The sequence below is a fragment of the Podarcis filfolensis genome, assembly GCF_964270895.1.
Source record: "Podarcis filfolensis genome assembly, chromosome: 14".
In the NCBI taxonomy this organism is placed as follows: Eukaryota; Metazoa; Chordata; class Lepidosauria; order Squamata; family Lacertidae; genus Podarcis; species Podarcis filfolensis.
In genome coordinates this window covers 12,534,631-12,551,382 of record NC_139616.1, presented here as the reverse complement: position 1 = coordinate 12,551,382, position 16,752 = coordinate 12,534,631, and the positions used below count along the sequence as shown (strand labels likewise).

The following is a 16,752-nucleotide window of genomic DNA, read 5'->3' as shown; positions in this document are numbered from 1 at the left end:
TTCAAGCAAACAGGCTGAAGCCAGTTAGTCGGATAGGACCAATGCCTAAGCCAATACCACTCATCACCTGTAACCAATAAAGTTGTGGCCAATTTTAGCCCATTAACCTAAAATAACGGTGTCATGTGTCTTTATTCCTACTGGTGGGAGGCGGGAACTCACCATGCAAGTGATTCCACCTGCAGCTGATCAGCCTTCAAGGGCGCAGAGGAGAAGTTGCTGATGAGAACCAGCTGGCTTCAGCCTTCTGAAGCAGAGCTTCCAGCAGCAGTCAGACGCTGGTAACAACACTTGCTGCTTCTTGCTCGTCTTGATTGTTGACCTCATAATCACCAGATTCCCTGATTCCTGGACTGTCTGACCATGTAGATTGCTGTTCACCTGACCCTGGGACTGGACCTGACTTTGGATGCTGACTCTATACCTAGGCAAGTACACACCAGAGACTCTTCTAGTTGTCTGGTCTCCCGCTCTACGGAGCTCTGCACGTTGTTGCTCAGCAATGGGACCACGACAACAGGTGTGCTTTAAATGCTTGGAGGGTACACAAAAGCAAGGCCAAAGCCGCTGGTTAGGCAACTCATTTCAAGTAAGTCTGTGTTGTGCCTGGTGGGCTTCCTATAAGCATCTGGTTGGCCACTTTGAGAAGACAATGCCATACTGGATGGCCCACAGGCCTGATCCAGGAGGCGCTTCTTATGCTTTTAATGTTCATAGAAGAGGAGAGACACCAGTCCCTTCCTTCCACCATGCACATTAGGTTATATGTGAAGTGAGTGTTTATCACACAACCCTGTCTGTGATGACCTAGTTTGAATGACTCTAGTTTTTTTAAAAAAGGGGGGGGGGAGTTGTTATTTGCCCCGGTTGGCATACCACTTCCACCACAATAATTGGAGCTGTGGCCCAATGGGTATGTAGACCAGGTGGTCTAAGGCCTACAGCAGGCATAGGCAAACTCGGCCCTCCAGATGTTTTGGGATTATAACTCCCATGATCCCTAGCTAACAGGACCAGTGGTCAGGCAAGGCCTACAGCATCCCAAGGCCTCTCCAGGGGGATATAGTGTTTAATGATAATGCATTTCAGTAGTCTAACCAATTGGTTACCAGGCCATAGGAACACATGCAATAGAACAAGTGGTAGAATGGACACTGAAGCTGCCATTTTGAACACACTCCTATTTTTCTTTAAAACCACCCCATTTCAAGTTTAAAAACAAAACTCAATCACATGAAAGAGTGACACCCTAGTTTTCTACTTATAGGCAAGCCACGTACCCAGAGCAGCATTCAAAAATAGCATTCCCCAGTCAATGCAGTCCATTCTACCACACCACAAAATTCTGCCACCTCATTGCTGCATGTGTAGATCAATCTCTGGAGGAAGGGGGTCTCACAGCTTTGGAACAACTTCTGAGAATGCTTCTAACTGTGCCCTTTGAAGCAGTGACAGTGCTGTTGCTTCTCTTAGCTGCATTGTATTTGCTGAGTAAAAGTGCACCATTCCCACTCTACAAATGAGGACTTGAGCATGAATGAATGGCAGCATCTATGCAAGACTGTTTGGCTAGGCCAGTGATGGCCAAACTTGGCCCTCTAAGCTGTTTTGGGACTACAATTCCCATCATCCCTACATTAGCTATGGATGATGGGCGTTGTAGTCCAAAAACAGCTGGAGGGCCAAGTTTGGCCATCACTGGGCTAGGCCATGGCTTGCATTTTCCATCAGAGCTGGAATGCTCCATGTTTGGCTGTCCCCCTTGATATGAGTGACCAGAGCAGTTGTCCTTTTGCATTCCCCCACTCCTGGTGCCGTTTAAGCACTTAATGATCATCTATCCAGATTACCAGAAGCCCATGGGTCTAAATCACTTGTTAAGGGTTTAAGCTGTCATTTAGTAAGTATGTTAATTGATATTGCAAGGAATATCTCCAGGTATCTTCCTAAATGCCAATTATCTGGTTCAACATTCTGGCAATTTGAGTTTGTTAGTAAGAATCTAATTACACTAGTTTACTGCTGATGGAATTACACAAGAAGATTTCTCTCTTACATACTTATTAGGGCACCATAAGTGATCCTTAGCAGTCTGTTGCTATTCAATTAACAAGTAATAACTTTCTTAATGAACCTAATTGAAATGCTTTTATGAGTCAGGCACCTTACAAATAAATAAATAAATCTCTCCCCCTCCCCCCCCCTTGGAGTGCTTTTCAGATACACTATTCCTGTTTACTTGAGCAAGAACCTAGTACAGGTAAGAGCTATGGTTAGTTGGGTGGTTCCTGCTTGATCTGTCACCATTTAAATTAGGTTGCTGTGTTGTGTTTCAGCACAATTAATGTCCATAGGCCCCACATGTCCTAAATCGAGTCTATGCTAATCTCCTCCTTCCCTGCAAACTTGTCTATAAGGGCTGAGCCACACAACCACTATTCCCTCACCAATTATTCCCAACTGGAAACGGAGCGTTGAAGCCAGCCTTAGGTTGTGATACCTATAAACTTATTCATTTATTTATTCATGATCTGTTTACCTACTTACTTCAACAATGCATATGCTGTTTCCAAGCAGTGCCCACAACAGGGTTGCAACAGGATGGAAATCAGTTGAAATTAGCCATAAAACCAGAAACAATTACTTAAAATGCTCCCTGAAATTTTAAAAAGGTCTTTGCCAAGCACTTTATATAATAAAAATCCCCAAGTGCTTTGCACAAGAACAACAAAATAGAAACAGTTAACATTAAATAAAATCTCCTTAAAGCAGAAGAAAACAATTTATCATAGCTTTGAGCAGTGTATAGAGAATAAAACTATGGCTGCCATACGTTCAGACTTTCCTGGACACAACAGAGATGCAGGCAGATTTTTGCTGAATTAGCAAAATGCCCAGGAAAACCCGGATATGTGGCAAGGGGAGTAATTTAAAAAATAAATAAATCCATAAGAATTACAAAAAATAAGCCCCAGAACTATTCTTCTTGGGAGAGAAGTTTCCCAAAAAAGTTCAACAACTTGGGCGGGGAGTTTTCACTTTGGGGAATATGGCAAGCCTAATAAAACGAGTTAGAGTTCAGGAAAGCTTGGGTAAACATATAAGTTTTTAAGAGGTGTTTAGAGGCCGTTGTTGTTGTTGTCGTCTCCCAAATTACCTAGAGTAGGGTATTCTGAAAAGCAGCTGTAATCACTGAGAAGGCCCACTTCTGAATTGTCAACAAATGATAACCCACTGCTTTTGGAGAACCCTTAAGGGTTTTGTTACAGTATATTTAAGCTCAGTTTGGTTTGTACTCGAGGAGGTGGTCTGCTAGGTACCATATTCTTCACTCTATAAGATGCACCAGACCATAAGATGCACCTAGTTTTTGGAGGAGGAAAACAAGAAAAAAAATATTCTGAATCTGAGAAGCCAGAACAACAAGAGGGATCGCTGTGCAGCGAAAGCAGTGATCCCTCTTGCTGTTCTGGCTTCTGGGATAGCTGCATTCGCTCCATGAGACACGCACATTTCCCCTTACTTTTTAGGAGGGAAAAAGTGAGTCTTATAGAGCAACAAATAGGGTATGCTGGCCCTAAGTAGTTTAGGGCTTTAAATCTCAGCAACAAAACCTTGAACTCGGCTTAGTAGCTAATAAGCGCCCAACACAGATCTTTCGGCATTGAAATACATAATTTGTTGTTGTTTTTTCCCACATGGAGAGAAATTATCTCTTTGTTACCTGTGGACTTTATCTGTTCTCCTCAGTTAAAGTTGAACCCTCTTCATCAAAGTGGGGTAGGGGTGGGAAACCATCTGGATTTGACTGCTCTTTTTTAAAAAAAATTATCCATCCATTTCCTAAATCAGATGTAGGTAACTTTTGTCCCTCCAGATGTTGCTAAACTACAGCTTGCATAATTCCTGGCCACTGGCCTTGCCTGCTAGAGCTGATGGGAATTCTAGTTAACATAAAGATTTCCCACTCCTGCTATAAATCTTTAGTGGTCTTGCTCCACTTCCAGACAAATCCAAATTGCTTTCCTCCCCCTCTTTTTTGTTGACTTCTTGTTGTTTATTCGTTTAGTTGTGTCAGACTCTTCGTGACCCCATGGACCAGAGCACACCAGGCACTCAGGTCTTCCATTGCCTCCCGCAGTTTGTTCAAATTCAGATTGGTAGCTTCGAGAACACTGTCCAACCATCTTGTCCTCTGTCGTCCCCTTCTCCTTGTGCCCTCAATCTTTCCCAACATCAGGGTCTTTTCCAGGGAGGCTTCTCTTCTCATGAGGTGGCCAAAGTATTGGAGCCTCTGTTAAGTTGTGGGTGAACATATCAGACGACACAGCGATTCTTCAAACAGCTCTTGTTTATTCACAGGCTAGAACAGAAGGGTTCAGTCAGCCTGTTTATATAGAGCTCCAGTACAATCTAACTGTAACAATTTTCTAAAACTATCCAATCACTGAACGTCATTTTCAATCCCTTATTTGCATAACTATCTACAGTATCCCCCTGCTGGCCCAGGGTGAGAACTTCAGTACATAACAGCCTCAGCTTCACGATCTGTCCTTCCAGTGAGCACTCAGGGCTGATTTCCTTCAGAAGAGATAGGTTTTATCTTCTTGCAGTCCATGGGACTCTCAAGAGGCTCCTCCAGCACCATAATTCAAAAGCATCAATTATTCAGCGATCAGCCTTCTTTATGGTCCAGCTCTCACTTATATACATCACTACTGGGAAAACCATAGCTTTAACTATACGGACCTTTGTTGGCAAGGTGATGTCTCTGCTTTTTAAGATGCTGTCTAAGATGCTCCACTTCCAGACCAATCCAAATTGCTTTCCTCCCCCTCTTTTTTGTTGACTTAGTATGCCATTTAACTTGCCCCCCTTCTTTTTAGCTGGAGACAGCCTATACACACTTAATCCCCTTTGTCCTGTGACTTTAAAAACCAATGGAACACTTAATTCACTGTTGTTCTTTTTCACATGGCAAGAATACATTGGTACAAAAAGGGATTTCAAACTATCAAACACAAAGCTGTTGGACAGCATTATGTCTGACATTGTGTGTGATGGCTATTTTAAGTCCATGCATTGGCTTTATTCTGTGGGTGGTAGTGGATCATACATGCATTTGGCAACGGATGCCGCAGTTCTGCATCAAGACTTCACGAAGCTCAGGTGAGCCAGTGCAAAATTTCAATGTCACCTAGGAGTCGCTTCTCAAACAGTAGGTTTTGGACCAGATAGTTGGTTGAAATATTAATTTGCCAAGCACATGCATATCTGTTGGATTAGCCCAGGGGTCAGCAAACTTTTTCAGCAGGGGGCCGGTCCACTGTCCCTCAGACCTTGTGGAGGGCCGGACTATATTTTGAAGGGGGAAAAAATGAACGAATTCCTATGCCCCACAAATAACTCAGAGATGCATTTTAAATTAAAGCACACATTCTACTCATGTAAAAACACCAGGCAGGCCCCACAAATAACCCAGAGATGCATTTTAAATAAAAGGACACATTCTACTCATGTAAAAACACGCTGATTCCCGGACTGTCTGCAGACTGGATTTAGAAGGCAATTGGGCCAGATTCGGCTCCTGGGCCTTAGTTTGCCTACCCATGGATTAGCCCTCTGATACTTTTTTGTTGTACAAAATACAAACTAAATATAGTGAATGGTTCAGGAGGTAAGGAGGGAGTGGTGGTTGTGAGATACATATGGAACAGTTTGTTTTTAAACTGGCATTAAACAGGTAGTTGATTGTGGTGGACCTATGCCAGCTGCCATTGGAGCCAAACACCCATTTTATTTCTTTTGGAAGAGTTACCGTGTGGGCTGCAACCTTTGCTTAAATTTTCCAGTTACCTGGATTTAGTGTCACAATAACAGGATAGAGAGTAATAGCTTCCGTCGTCTATCATGTCGTTTGCCTGTATATTAATGAGTCCCTTAGTACTCATTGAGTTGAAAGGCCTTAATGGCCCCTTCACAGACAGCCAGCAGTAGTTACAGGGTCAAATATACATTTGTATACTCTGGCTGAAACAGAGTGAGTAATTGTGCATTAAAATATATTTCACCTCTTACAAATGTCTGTGAACAATTTAACCGAAGCAGTGCGAAATTGCTACTAATGGCCTAGCGGAAACATTACAAATAAGAGAAATGGCGGAGGTCAGGCTGTCAGTTCTCATGCTGGTTACAGAAACAATGCTAGCATGGGACGAGAAGACTATATAATCAGTAAGCAAGACCTGTCCTCCTTTTAGCTAAATAAAGCAAAACTAAATGAAACTAAGCCCATTACAATTATAGGGTCAAGGACACGTAGTGGTTTTAGACAACAATTGCTTGATTTGCATGCGGGTTCCATTCCACCACCCCCCACTTTTCCTTTATAATAATAAATAAACTAAAAGCATTATTTTGTTATTATCTTCAATTAGAACAATAAAAGTGCAGTAAACAGGGCTAAAAGTTCTAAGCAATGAAAACCATTCGCAGCTGGAAAAATGAGAAAATGTCTTCGCTTGGCACAAAAAAATGATTTAAAAAGTAGTGCCAGGTAAACTTGCAAGGGGACAAAAGTGCATGGATGGGGTGCCACAACTGAGAGCGCCTTCTCGCCAGCTGCCATCCACCTCACTGCAGAAGTTGGCACACACATAGAAGGACCTCTGCTAATGATCCTTCTCCACAGGAGTTTTTGGAGGCATCAAAACATTATTTTATTGATTCTGACACTGTTCACACTGTTATTCCCCCTCCACACATCTCTGTGCTTCAGTCGTTAGCCTTGCCTTGCCTGCTTTTAAATACTTGCAGCTAAGACTTGCATCCTAGAATCATAGAACTGTAGAGCTGGAAGGAACCGCTGGGATCGTCCAATCCAACCCCCTACACAATGCAGGAATCTTTCGACCAACATTGGGTTTGAACCCACAGCCCTGAGATTAAGAGTCTCGTGCTCTACCAGCTGAGATGTTCCCATGGCCTGCCCCAGATGCAGATTTTGAAATAATTACAGTGGTACCTCAGGTTACATACACTTCAGGTTACAGACTCCGCTAACCCAGAAATAGTACCTTGGGTTAAGAACTTTGCTTCAGGATGAGAACAGAAATTGTGCTCTGGTGGCACAGCAGCAGTGGGAGGCCCCATTAGCTAAAGTGCTGCTTCAGGTTAAGAATGGTTTCAGGTTAAGAATGGACCTCCGGAACGAATTAAGTACATAACCAGAGGTACCACTGTACTCCTTTAGCGGAGAAGATTGGGACCAGCCAATGTGTGTCCCTTTTCAGTCCACTGTGCAACTGCTAACTGCTGGTGCCTGCCCCCCCTTCTTACAATTATTTCTTACTGAATGGCCCATCATCATCATCATAATTTATTTATACCCCACCCATCTGACTGGGTTTCCCCAGCCACTCTGGGTGGCTTCCAACCAAATATTAAAAACAAGACAGCACCAGACATTAAAAACTTCCCTAAACAGGGCTGCCTTCAGTTGTCTTTTCAAAGTAAAATAGTTGTTTATTGCCTTGACATCTGGTGGGAGGGCGTTCCACAAGGCGGGTGCCACTACCAAGAAGGCCCTCTGCCTGGTCACTTCTTGCAGCGAGGGAACCGCCAGAAGGCCCTCTGCGCTGGAGCTCAGTGTCCAGGCTGGATGATGTGGATGGAGACGCTCCTTCAGGTATACAGGACCTTCAAACATAGGACTCCTTCTAATGGAGGACTGTCAGCCCTTCAAAAAGAGAACGGTCTATACTAGTGCTTGTGGTCACCCCGCACCCATTACCATGACACTCTGTGTTTCAGATTCCAATTTTAGATGTAATTACATACTAACTGCTACTGAATTCAGGCCCCATGTGCACTGTACATCTGAAGTAGTAGCATACCACTTTGAACCACCATGGCTTCCCTCAAAGAATCCTGGAATCTGTAGTTTGTAAAGGGTTCTGAAAGTTGTTAGGGGACCCCCTGCCGTTCCCTGGGAAGAAGGATTGACTGTTAAACTACTCTGTAGTAGTTCTGTGAGGGGAATTCTAGGAGGAAAGAGCAGAGTATGCATGCAATCAATAAAAATTTCCTGAAATGTCCCCTCTAATATTTGTCTTGCTTGGAGTACGTTATGCCTCTATCAGACAAGATGATGAAGGCCTTCACATATCAGGGACGGGAGGCTCTCAAAACAGCCAGACAAGTGCTGAAAAGAAGCAAAACTCGAGGCTCTGTTTCCCGTCTCTGACATTGGGCAAGGTCGGAATCTGACAAAAAGCACCGCTAGGGCCCTATTATCACCCTGACCTCAAGCTGCAGAATCTTTATGTAATCATCTCAGTGGAGAGCAAGGCTGCGAAAAGACTGGGAGTATCGGGATAAGTGGGGTATTCTGTGACCCAGTGTTTCCAATCAGGATGCATGTTGCACACTTGGTTAGATCCCAGAAGGAGTTTGAGCCTCTTTCTCCCCTTCAGATATTTACTATCCCAGGGTTGTTGTGAGACGAGAAGTGGAATAAGCCCACACCCCTTGGTTTTTTTGAGGGAGAGGACCAAATGTGATGGATAAGGACTCCCTTGCCACACATGAACAAACCCAGACACTGTGCTCTAAACTACACTAAATCTGGAACTTACCATTAACCCAAATGGGGTTGGTGGTGGAAGGAAGTACCATAAATAAGCTGGCAGGGCTTTGATTCTGGTGGTTGCTCTGCCATGGAATTTCCACCTCTGTCTGCTGCTCTGTTAGTCTTTGGGTTGAGACCCTAAAGGTCAAATAACTTACCTTTTTAAAAAGTGTGTTTCTGTGCAGATTAATTTTGCAAGAGTGGCAGAGTTTTGTTTCTAGAACAGGGATTAAAATCACAAGGACAGGACTAAGGGCCGAATCAGATGATGCATGTAGTGAAGTCCCACGTTGCTGCTGCTTGAGATTAAATTTGCTGGTGGCAGTGGAGAATCAGAATGGGAACTATGCTGTGTGTGAAGGATGGGTGAACCTCCTTTCTCTCCATGATGCTGTGTTTACAAAAAGTACCCAACTGAAGCTGCTATTTCCCCAAGAGGATAGCCCTCATTATTTTGCATTTTTTTTTTGAAAAAAGCAATAGATGAACTACAACTAGAGTTTTGAGGGGAATAATTAAGTTTGACCCTGATGTTGGTGAGAAACTGGCAATGCTTATGTGCTCCCTTCTGCATCTCCGTATCATGCTTCTTTGATACAGACATGGGTGGCACTATGTTCTAAACCACTGAGTCTCTTGGGCTTGCCAATTGGAAGGTCGACAGTTTGAATCCCCGTGACGGGGTGAGCTCCCATTGCTTTGTCCCAGCTCCTGCCAACCTAGCAATTCGAAAGCACGCCAGTGGAAGTAGATAAATAGGTACCACTGTGGTGGGAAGGTAAACTGCATTTCCATGCGCTCTGGCTTCCGTCACAGTGTTCCGTTGCTCCAGAAGTGGTTTAGTCATGCTGGCCACACGATCCAGAAAGCTGTCTGTGGACAAACATTGGCTCCCTCGGCCTGAAAGCGAGATGAGCGCTGCAAACCCATAGTTACCTTTGACTGGACTTAACTGTCCAGGGGTTTTTTGTTTTTTCACTTCTTTGAGATCTACCATCTGTAAATACACTACATGCTGGCAACTTTTGGGGGTCAGTGGGCACATATGTAAATTTGAGAAAGTGTCATGGGGTGCGGCATAACACAACACGGCTGCCACATCTAAACAAGGCAGGACTACAAAATGGTGTAGACATTGTTCACCATACTCACAGAAAGCAGCTCTTTGCACAACTCTGTCTCAGATGGGTGGGTGGGCAGGTACCCAATCTGTACATTTACTGAAACATGGACATGTTTGATAAGCCATGCTTAATGTAGAAGAGCAAACAAGGTCTCATGCTTTGTGGATTTTTGCAAGCATATTTGCTTTGGGGGTTCGATGTTGGCGACTTCTGAAATAAATAGATCAGTGGAAAGACACCGTAAATACTTAGCTGTCTCTTCTGTAAAGGAAACTGACGTTTTAACAGCAGTTCTTAGTACCCTGCTGCTCAGATGGTGTATGTACGAACAGAACAGTATTATGAACTTAATTTTAAACAAGTGCACATCTCTTGGCCTGTAAAAAGTTGTAGGTTAAGCTTCCATGTATTTACATTTCATACTCAGCCCGCCTCCTCAGGTTAGCATCCCTTATTCTTTATTCTCCCCCCCCCCCGAAAATATGCAGTGCTTGTTGTCAAAAGAACCAGGAAATTTGATCCCTTTGGTAGATTTACCTTTGCTTCTAGAAGAATTATACCAGTAAAATTCAGCACCACTGAAGAAACTGGATGAAATGGGTGGCACAGCAGTTGTCAAAAGCTGGCCAAGAGAGCCCTGGGAGGCAGTAGTGGGAATTTGTGTTCACTGCTTGTACAAATTATGTGCCTCCCACAACAAATGTGGGTGCCCGTGGGATCAAATGCATGCTTGTTCTACAAGTCACTGAGATTGTGGCAGCTCAGCGTACATTAATAAAATCAGAACTCTCCACGAATTTTATTTAAGGCTCAGTATAGACATTCCACTCACACAGTCAGGATTTGTTAGCATTTCAGATTCAGGGAACACTGTGCAACTGGTGCTACAAAACCCCATTTTAAGCCTTAAGCAGCAGAGAATTCAGGCCAGGAGAATTCAGAGGTGGGAAAATAGACTGTCCCACTTCACACCGCATGCAGATGGCGGAACACATTTATGAATGCTCCCTTATGTGAGCAACTCAGTGCAAACAGAAAGTTAGCACAGCAGGGGACAGACTGGGCTGAAGAACCTTGTTCCCCAATGGGCTAATTCTTTCATTTATTTATTTTTTTAAAACTTTCATAAAGGTTTTTGTGTATATGTGTGGGCAAGTATTCAAAAAGAATTATTTTCCATAGATAGATAGATAATCTGGAGTGGGGAATGGATCCACAGACAAATGGATTGGATGATGCAGATAAAGGTAAAGGTAAAGGGACCCCTGACCATTAGGTCCAGTCGCGGACGACTCTGGGGTTGTGGTGCTCATTTCACTTTACTGGCCGAGGGAGCCGGCATTTGTCCGCAGACAGTTTTTCTGGGTCATGTGGCCAGCATGATTAAGCCGCTTCTGGCGAACCAGAGCAGCACACGGAAACATCGTTTACTTTCCCGCTGGAGTGGTACCTATTTATCTACTTGCATTTTGACGTGCTTTCGAACTGCTAGGTTGGCAGGAGCAGGGACTGAGCAACAGGAGCTCACTGTGTTGTGGGGATTCGAACTGCCGACCTTCTGATTGGCAAGCCCAAGGCTCAGTGGTTTAGACCACAGGGCCACAGATAGGGGCTGGCTAATCGCCGAATGACTCCAACTGATTACTATGGACAGGACTGGCTCCATGTTTGAAGGAGACTTTGATGGGAGCTCTCCTGTGTAGATGGATTACCTGTAGCATAGCAGAGTGGTAGGCTGTTTTCTTTAACTGTAAGAAGATGCCAGTTGTCATTCATCATTCCCATAACGATCCAGACAGCATGTTTATTTTGGGGCATCGAGGGGAAAACAAAATGGCAGCTGGGACTCGATATTGGTGGTGACAATGAGGGCTGGCACGCACACTGTCAGGGTGATGTGGCTCCAGCAGCTGCCCAAGGTGCCGCGGGCCAAATATGGATCAATGCCTGTAATCTGGAGGACCATTGGTGTCATAATATGCCCGGTATCCCTGCCTATTCTATGCATCAGGTATGAACAGTGAAAAGACACAGAGGTAAATGCAGTTGCCCATCTTGAAACTTCAGAAACAGGGTTAAAAGACTAGCATGTGTAGGTTGTATGTGCAAGTCCTAGGAAAATAACAGCAAGCTGCATTAAAAGACGTAATGCCACCAATTCAGTGGGTTCTTGGAGATGGCAGGTGCTGTGTTGTATGAAATGAACTCCTCCTCCCAGCATGCATGGCTTTACTCACTTCGGTAGATGGTTCCTGACCAGAGGGCAATGGTAATGGGCTGCAGCTACCTATGTGCAGTTTCCCATTCATTCCCAAAAGCTTAGCATAGGGACTGGGTTATGCTCACTGCTTTTAAACGTATAATCAAGTGAGATGCTTGCTACTTTTGAATAGTTTATTTTGACTTTACATGCGGTGTTAAAAACCCAAAAGGACGTATTATTTACACATCCACAATACAAGTTTACAAGATATCTATACATGTTAAAGTACTCTATAGACCATATAGAGCAGCTTTCATTTTTTTTAGGGTTACTTTTATAAGCTGTACCATTAAAAAAGATACAATCTGCATTTACCTTTGCACAAATGGATAAAGCATGTTTTTTATTTATTTTTTAATTAAAAAAACAAAAACAAACCCCAACCCAAAACCCAACAAAAATTATAAATTAACAGAATAAAGACTATGTTGAATGTTAAAAAGATTTCAACATAAATACTGAGCGAACTCACATTACCATCTAACAAGGCAGCACAATGTTACAGAAAGTTATTTGGGTTCACATAACATTTATGTTTCCGTTTCACACAAGTATGTATTATTCATTACTATTTGTAAAGTGAAGTCAATTCTTTTTTTCTTTTTTGTCATTTGATTCTCATTTTAAAATTATTAGTTGCAAGAGTGAAAATATTTTTAGGTGGGGGGGAAAACGATCCTAAGTATTTTTGGAGGGGGAAGTAAAGGTCTTCAATGGTCAACATACAAAATGGAAAAGGGAGAATAATTCTATATATTAAGGAACAAGGATCCCTTTTATTTGAGCCAGAGAGAGACGGAGATATTTTCTTTCCCCACTTAACATGAAATAGAAGCCAGTGTTTTGGATGGAAGATACTTGTCCTATCAGCTCACGACTATCCCCCTGTGTGGGCTACATGCTGATGGCAACGTTCAGCATACAAGTACTAGGGCATCATTTGCAAGCTAAGATCACCATCTGTGATGAACATCAGCTGCAAACACGTACCATAGCAGCCCAGTAAGAGGCGTGCTCAGCTTTAGCAGGTGTTCCATTACCCCAGAAACCTCATATGATTTCACATTATAACTGTTTGATCCTTAAGCTAGTTAGGGGTGGGACGTTTAGCGCGAAAAAGGTTGATTTAATGCTGCTGTCTCCTCAGCTTAGAGGCTGCCTTTTCATTGTTAATTAATTGTTCTTGTGGGGATATCCCCCCCTTCTTTCTTTCATCTTTTCGGATACTGTTGAGAGAACTTACAGCTGGCATGTGGGGAATTGTGATGTGCTGTTACCGAGAACACTTGACAGGGTTTTAGTAGGGTTTTCTTTTTAAAAAAGGAAAGAAAATCATTTTCATGAATAAGGCACAAAATGCACAGATCCAGGTAAACACACAGAATATTTACAGAATATTGTCATTACCGGCATGACTATGGAGAAACCACAAGCTAAAGAAATTGATTGCACTACTGTCAAATTTTTCTTGGGCGGATCCTGCCAAGCCTTACTGATGTATCTTCATTTCTGTTGGAAAGGGCTACAAAATAATATTAATAATGTGAACATCTTATTCTACATTTCTCTTCTGTCTTTTCTTTTGTAGAAAAGGGACATGGCTCACATATGCCTCACACGTAAACATCTCAGAGTGAGGAAGGGCCACCCTATGATGGTGTAAACCAGCCTTCCTCCACCTGGTGCTCTCCAGATGTTCTGGTCTGCAAGTCCCATCAGCCCCAGCCAGCACGGCTGTGTTGTCCTCCAAAACAACCAGAGGACACCAGCGTAGGAGAGGCTGGTGTAAGCACTTGCCATGGATGCAGGGAGCAGTAGTTCCTCTTAGACCACATTGGGCTAAGCAAATATACAAGCCATAGGTTTGCTCCTCAATTCCTTGTTCGCTAAATACAGGTGGGTACATGAACAGCCCTGGCTTGTTGGGGGCCAATGAAGCAATTCTTACTTCCTTTTTTCTCTTAGGGTCTTTTCTACTTGGGAATGTCGTATTTCCTCCTTTCGTTGCCCTTCTCATTCCCCCTGCCTTTATTTTGTCTCAGTTTGGGGGAAGGCGGTGTTTAAAAACAAACAAATGAACTACTTTTTGAACTAGAAAGTCTGACCATAATGGAAACTTCGTTCTGGATGAAGAACAGTTAGAAGTTCTAAAGTTTGCATTCAGTCTGGGAAGTCAGGTGGACTCAAAGACCAGCTGAGCACTGGAGATGGGGGAGAAATCAATTTGGTTCGCGTTTTCATGTTAACCTACCTTAATTTGTGCTTCCCAAAGCACCATGCAAACCCTCTGGAATTTGCATTTCTCTGAAGTAACAATTTCCAAACTGCTGCAGAAATTGGCCGAACTGAATATCAGGAAAACAAGAAACCAAAATGGACTGATTTAACCATCCCTACTGCCGTGGACCTCTATTAATGCTACACTTGGAATTTAGACATCTGACGCTATAGCAGCATAATTTAGAATGAGCACATTTGCACCATTTCACATAGTAACTAGTTCTGCCCAGGGCAGAAATCTGACAGCACAAAGCTTCCCACATGAGATCTGCTGTACACCTCATGCAATCCAAAATAATCTGAACCAGAGCCATCTGTCTGTTTAGTCAAACTCAAATGTAAACGTTTCTGTAACTTAAAAGATGCAATGAGATTGAATACCTCCTAGCTTTGTGCGCACACACACACCCTCACACCCTCACACACAAACACCTTTATTCTCATCATAACAAAAATGTCATCCTTTGGAGGAAAAGAAAAATGCTACAGTTGGACTAGAGACCAAAGTTCAGCAAGTTGCTTATTAACCAACATACTTGTTGAGACATTATCATTTGCTGACATTTGTGCAAGAGGCAAGGCAAATGCATACATATTAAAATGTTCACATTTCATGGGAAGACTACACATTATGGCAGTCTAAAAATGAACCCCATTTTATTGTTATTGTTATTATTATTATTATTATCTTCAAGTATTTTTGCTCGCAGATCTTTTCCCCCTCCCCCTTTCCTTCCCAAGTACTTTTGCTCAGGTAGTTCCCCCTCCCATTGTGCTACATGTCTCCTCTGCTCCAAACAAAAGAAATGTGAAGGGCCAGCACCTTCTTTTGTTATAATCTGTTTAGCAAGCTGAGCCTTGCTTTAAGCCAGGTGTGTGGCAAAAGCCCAGATGTTGCTGGAGTAAGAACAGGTTCTTTGGCGGCTTGTTCATTCTCTCTCTCTCCGTGTGTGTGTGTTTCTCATGACAAGCGAGTCACTGTCTTATTGTCTGTCCTGCAACATCATCCCACACCTCTTGACAGAATACGCAAGTCTCAGTAGCTGTATTTGTTCAGTGGTCTGACTGAAGGCGTCTGGGGAGCGAACGAGGGTTTGGGCGGCACGTCTGGTTTGAGGGAGGGCGTCCTCTTTATCCCTGTCCGAGGGAGCGTTCCATTGCTCGTGCAACTGCTTTGCCTAGACAAGGAAGGCTGTAGATGGACACTCACTGGTGCCCCTTGCATGTAGTCCATCTTTGAGCCTCCTCCGGGAGGCATGTATCCCCCGCGGTTAATACTAGGCTGCCGCGACAGCAGCACGCCATTGGGCGAGTTTAAGTTTTTTGGGAGGGCTGATATAGAATGCCGCTGTGATGAATTTTTGTGGTAGCCCCTCTGTCTTTCCAAAGAGGTCATGGGTACCGCCGGCGTGGTAGGGACGTCCACCCGTTTTGTCGGACTGTTTCGCGGAAGGGTGGATGGAGGAGAATACAAAGAGGCTTCCCTGTTGGGAACTTTAGGCGGGATCTCAGTCATGTTTCCCATGGGATCCAGCATTAAAGTTTGGTGAGCCACCTGGAGGTCTCCCATAATGGCTTTGGGGTTGCTAGGCATTTCGTTCAAATGTTTCAGGAAATCGTTCAAGGTGTTCCTGGAATCCACAGACCTCCTGTGGTCTCTCTTGCCCGATGACTTTGTGTGCGGGTGGTCCATGTTCTGCATCTTCTTGTCTGCTTTGTGTGCGTTGGAATTTGAGAAGGACATGTTGTAGTCGTGGGTGGCGTTTGGAAGAACAATAGCGCTGGGGATGTGTCCGTGACTTAGAGGAGAATGAGGTGGAGGACTGGACGGGAAAAACTGAGGGCTCTTCAGAGGAGTTTCTTTTCTAGAAGCACTGAGGTTGTTCTGCGCTTTGTCCATCTGACTTTTCATAGACTGCAAAGTCTTTTGCTGCAGCACCGGCGTGGATTCTGGTGTTGGAAGAGCTGCCAGTTCTGGCGGTTGGCCTCTGTGGTCCACCATCATCATGGACTTAGTGTCGGCTGTTGGCGGCATCTCTTTTCTGCTTGTTAACAAGTTTGAATACAGCTTGGGAGAATCGATATTCTGTTGATACTCCTTGACTGGGCTATCGAAGAGGCCGTTCAGCTTGGCGAAACTCCCGCTCGAGTCTGTACAGGACTGAGCTGACTCTGCGTCTTTGTGAATCTTCCTGGACTTTCTCACAAACATATCCCGGTAACAGTAAACAGCCACGCCTGCAATAAAGGCTCCCAGCAGAAAGGCGGCAAAGACGCATGTAATCAGGACATTCATGTGCACCATTTGGTTAGAATCTCCTGACTGGACTTCCCACCTGACACCTACAACAAACACATGTGGTATGGAGAGATTAGAGCATGTTTTATTCTGCATGACCGTAAAACAAAGCTTGCTTATCTTAAGCTGCAGTACTAACCAGACATAACAGAAACCT

At 43.8% G+C, this 16,752-nt stretch overlaps 1 protein-coding gene across 24 annotated transcripts in view; it reads right to left on the bottom strand.

The window, feature by feature from the left end:
* Positions 1–12,133: 12,133 nt before the first annotated feature.
* SEMA6D (semaphorin 6D) overlaps positions 12,134–16,752 on the bottom strand; it is a 425,926-nt gene continuing 421,307 nt past the window's right edge. For all 24 annotated transcript variants that reach the window (XM_083586317.1, XM_083586320.1, XM_083586307.1 and 21 more), the window contains one exon: positions 12,134–16,639. In XM_083586317.1, the coding sequence (XP_083442443.1) occupies positions 15,333–16,639 (1,307 nt within the window). In that variant the 3' untranslated portion in view covers positions 12,134–15,332. The remainder of the gene's footprint in view (positions 16,640–16,752) is intronic.